The following is a 4,991-nucleotide window of genomic DNA, read 5'->3' on the forward strand; positions in this document are numbered from 1 at the left end:
TAAACCCTTCTAGAGGACTTAGATAAGTTAAAAGGATTCAGAGGTAGGTTTGGTGTAAGGTTCTGTCTGTCAAGTTTTGCATTTGAAAATACGAGAAATTGTACGACATCTGCTGTGAGCCAGTCAAGCACAAGTATTATTTTTTAGGACGTGCACAAGAAATCTTGATTGATTGCAAAAGAAATGCAATCAAATGGTTTTCCATATATTGAAAAGTTTGAATTAATTTGATTGTATGATCTGGTTGAATTGTCTCTGTAAAGTACCCTGAAATGACATGTTGAGAATTGGCACTATATCAATAAACCAAATTGAAACTGAAATCATGCAAAATAATTTTTGCAGGTTATTTCTGGCAAAGGTTTATTTAATCATATCTATTTTTGTCTAATCTAAATTTTCGTCAAACTTAGATTAACTGCAAGTTGCCACCATATCACTTGAACCACAAAACTATATATCATCACAACAAAATGTAACTATCATGTAGTTTCTGTTTTACATATCGAAAGAAACACAGTTACACACTGAAACCAAAAAGTTGAATACATGTAATATATAAAGTTTAATAAATGTAATGCATTTCATAAGAAATATAATCCCATCTTTTTATTATAAACTTTGCTCAGATGGTTGAGAATATATTTGAAAAGCATCTTTTTAGACGTGAGTTGATTGTTATAAAAATTCCATGAACTGAGATTAAGAAAGCATTTTCACAACTTTAGCAATAGCTGACATTTTACATATTAACTAGATTCAAAATATTTACAGTCAATATATAACCACAGTCTAAAGGCCGAAAGGGAAAAAAAACAAACAATCAAAAGTAAACAATTAAACTGATCAGGTTCTCTACAGTGAAAAACAAACTTTTTTGCAGCTTGCTTTAAAAAGATAAAAGCAAAAAAAGTTAATACTCACTCACGGATGAATAATACAAAAAAATAAATTCTTTAAATGCTTTTTCACCAATGTGTTGTGAAATAGTAGTAGTAATCTCTTCTGTTTTTGTGTTTTTATCAGACTTAAATGTTTCAGAGCCTAAACATCTTTAGTTATATAAGGAGAAATTAACTGAATGTAAAAAGAAACCTTCAAACAATCATTTAATTTATCACAGTGATAATCTATCTAATCATAGTAAAATAACTATGTTCCAGCACATTCTGTTGGGCCAGGGTTGATTCCTTTTAAATTTGAGAAATATGTTGACGTTGAAATTAAGTTTTCCCTCAACTATAACTTCTGCCAACATGAAGTAATCATTTAAGAAAGGAGAAGAAACCAAGTTAACGACATACAATAATGAAAAGCCACAGCAAGAGCAATTATAACACAATATAAAGAACTGCTAATAGGCTCAGTGTTAATGATTCAACATTAAGATATTAATTTATAATTTGGGAGAGTGTCCTGATTTATATTAACTAAAAATATATATCTTCATGATCCTTAAAACTTCTGGAAACAATTCTTTGTAAGTAAGAAGAATTTTTTGAATGATCTTCATCTTTTTACAGGCATAAATGTATCACAGCATTTCAGAAAAAAAAAATGCTGTGAACAATCAGTCAGTCATAATGGTTGTCTAATGGTCCTGGGGTTGTCTGGCTGCTTCAGGACCTGCATCTCTCATCACAATTGATTTTATAATGAATTTTCCTTTACAGAAAATCCTGAAGGATCAGTTCATGACTTTATGCTCAAGCGCACATGAAACAAACAATTCATGAAATAAAAATCTCTATTGCATCTGATTCTAAATCAATTCTGAAAAGAAAGGTACAAGAAAATACAGTAAAATAATCAACAGTTAAATAAAAATAAGTGATCTAACTCAAATGCTTGACGATTGAATCTTATCGCCAAGGATGACAAAGCGTTTCTTAATCTGAAGAAACAAAAACAAAAAAAACCTCCATGTATGAATGTTTTTCCACATCAGTTGACAAAGTAATTAAAAAGCATACATTTTAGCATTAGCGTGTTTTTTCTACCTCCATAAATTCAGTCCAGACTGGCTAAAGGGACTCAAAACCAGACTTAGGACTGATGACGTGTTAGACACACTTTCGACTTAGGACCGATTAAGCAGAAATCGACACATCATTTACATTATGTAAGTCACAAGGAACCTCCCTGTGGACCTGGGAGTGCGTGCTGCCAAAGCTCCTGACCTGATCAATAAGAGGGATTATTGACTGGGGCTGATTTCAGTTTGGGTCTTAACCAAATGATTGAAGAGGAAAAATCCTCACAGCTTTGCTCTCCAAGCACCTAATCATATTCATCTAGTTCAGACAGTTATAGTCTGTATTTTTCTAATATACATGTAATCACTATCTCTTTGTTTATTGAGAAATAATAACAAACTTCTCCAAGACAACACATATCAGAAAACAGTGCTGGGTTATCTCCCTGTTGGAGTGCACTTTGGCTCTGAGAGCGACAACTCAACACATTTACACTCCTATATAAACAGTTCAGGCTAGCGATGCCTCTGACTTTGCTCTCTTTGTCTCATTTCTGCACAGGAAGGAGGTGAGTACTGACATGTTTTGACACTTACTAAAGAAATGACATTGCAGTAGATAGTTACTAAGATAATCTTTGACAATGTCTCACCCTAGTGGATAAAGAAGTGTATGTTTTAAGTTTACCTTTGCTCTCTCTGTGTCCACAGATCCAAACCACCATGAATAAGTTGTTGGTTGTTTCTGTGCTTATTGCACTTCTTGCTCTCAGTAAGTCTATTCTACCAATACTAAAATGCTTACTAGTAGTCATTTTTTGGGGTTAACAAATATATTGTTTTTAAGAACTTTGGTGACATTGATAGGCTAAGCTGCATCAATATTTCTGCTTTTGTTTGTGTTAGGAAATTAAAACAATTAAATATTGATAAAAAAAAACCTACAAATTCAACAATTGGCACTGGAAATATTTCCTTATCATATTCCAAAGTTGACATTAACATCAAAGCTAATTGACATCAAAAGAAAATAAAAAAAAAAACAATTTTTGGAGATAACAGAAAGGAAGGTTGTAGCCTATTTTATTTTCTACATACTTGCAACCCTTCTTGAATTCATTTCTACTGGTACAGTATCATCCTAAAGAATTTTACTATGCTGGAAGAAACTTGATTGGAAGCATAGGGTACCTATCAAACATAATTTCAATTTCACTTATATTTTGCCATATGAAAAACTGGATCGTACTTAAGGGTATCAGAGTAAAGATGACATAATAAAAATGAACACCACAATAATTAGCCCCAAATATATGTCATTATTTTACACCATGTAAAATAATGTTGGATTTTTACTCAGAATGCTAATAAAAATAAACAGCAATATCCATTTTTAACATTATACAATGTAAATAAAACTCAATCCATCTTCCCTCCCTTATTCCATAAGGGTTACGGTGGGCCCAGTGCCTCCAGCAGTGTATGGGCGAGAGGCAGGGTACACCCTGGACAGGTCACCAGTTTGTCACAGGGCAACACAGAGACACACAAAGGCGTGCAACCATGCATATCCACACACTCACACCTAATTACAATTTAGAGGTGCCAATGAACTAAACAGTCATGTTTCTTTAATGTGAGAGGAAGCCTGAATACCCTGAGAGAACATGCAAAATACACCCTAACCCAGGCTTGGAATTAAACCCAGAATCTTCTTGCTCCAAAGCAATAGTGAAACAAACTACCCCACCTTGCAACCCATAAAAGAAGACTTTGGCTAGAAATACATTAAAGAGATACTCAGTATCCAAAGCATTCGCCTCTGATTAATTTAAACTCATTTATGCAGGCACTGAAGGCTTCCGTTTGCCAAGGCAAGTTGACGAGGAGGAGGGTACTCTGTCTAAAATCTCAGAAGCTATCAAGTCCTACTATGGCAGTGCTTTGGACACTGTCAATGGATATGTGGACACTATCAAAGGCCTGAAGATTGAGGAGAAAGCAAAGTGAGTGTGTTAGCACAGCTTGATTGATTAAATTTATGCAGAATTCAGTTAATGAAAGTCTAAATTGTTTTCTTCCCATTTTTTTTCTCCCTAGGAACCTTTATAGTGAAACCAGCACAGTTGTGAGCACCTACGCTGGAATTATGCAAGATCAGATCTACCACTTTTTCCACCAGTAGCAAATTAAAGTACACACTTAAAAACTCATTCAAATGATCTCATCTGCATTTTCCAAGAGTATAAAAATCCCAAGCCTGTGCAGAAAAGTAGCTTCTCACCATTTGACATCTGACATTTTTGTAGTCATCTTCAAAAGGAGCATCCACAACTTAAATAAAGGACAGTGTGATTTTTAAAGTACCTTTTCTTAACCACTGAACTGATGCTAACACACACTGGAAATGGTCATCCAAAAAAGGCTGCCTTAAAGAGAGGATGAAAAAATGTGGTGAGCACCATGGAGCACTCGGTGTAAAAATTCTGTGGATAATTTCGTGGTCTAATGCCATTTAGTTATACTGCATTTACTGTTATTTGACCTAAAACAGCTACACCAACCCTAGATAACTGTAAATGTTTGTGTCATGTCTTGAAATAAAGTATTTATACAAAATAAAGCATGAGCAGTTTATTTACCGTATTCCCTTAGACTTTTGTTTTTGAAACTCTTTATGGTTGCTTCCATTTCCTTTCATCTTACAAAATCAAGTTATTCTGTCTGGTCTAAGTTAATCATAAGCACAACTTTTATTGTTTCAGACAAAATCAAATCTAAAGGTTTTGGTTGAATTCATAATATTTAAAGGGAAAAGTAAAATATAACTTTTGCAAACCGAATGGAGGCCAAAAAACAGACAGATAAAATATAAGTTTACTTCATCTTTACAAAAGACCACTGATGAAAGGGGGTTATGTTTTTACTGAATGCCTAACTCCTACCAAAATGGATGCTTGTGAAGCTACATTGCAACAGAAATAATCATCATACTGTGCAAAGTTCTCTAAACCGT

General features: G+C 33.8%; 1 protein-coding gene across 1 annotated transcript; it reads left to right on the top strand.

Moving 5' to 3' along the window:
• The first annotated feature begins 2,450 nt into the window (after positions 1-2,450).
• Positions 2,451-4,594, top strand: apoc2 (apolipoprotein C-II). Its single transcript, XM_038276319.1, has 4 exons — positions 2,451-2,544; positions 2,687-2,747; positions 3,825-3,981; positions 4,076-4,594. The coding sequence occupies exons 2-4, from the start codon at positions 2,699-2,701 to the stop codon at positions 4,158-4,160; spliced, it is 291 nt and encodes a 96-aa protein (XP_038132247.1). The 5' UTR covers positions 2,451-2,544; positions 2,687-2,698; the 3' UTR covers positions 4,161-4,594.
• Positions 4,595-4,991: the final 397 nt, after the last annotated feature.

This window comes from Cyprinodon tularosa, unplaced genomic scaffold (genome assembly GCF_016077235.1).
Source record: "Cyprinodon tularosa strain WSP-4 unplaced genomic scaffold, ASM1607723v1 ctg124, whole genome shotgun sequence".
Classification (NCBI taxonomy): Eukaryota; Metazoa; Chordata; class Actinopteri; order Cyprinodontiformes; family Cyprinodontidae; genus Cyprinodon; species Cyprinodon tularosa.

Bases quoted from the DNA above. Each gene is read 5' to 3' on its own strand.
- apoc2 (XM_038276319.1), top strand. From the start codon at position 2,699: ATGAATAAGTTGTTGGTTGTTTCTGTGCTTATTGCACTTCTTGCTCTC. The intron at 2,748-3,824 runs GTAAGTCTATTC...TCATTTATGCAG, and splicing joins TATTGCACTTCTTGCTCTCA to GCACTGAAGGCTTCCGTTTG. The intron at 3,982-4,075 runs GTGAGTGTGTTA...TTTTCTCCCTAG, and splicing joins AAGATTGAGGAGAAAGCAAA to GAACCTTTATAGTGAAACCA.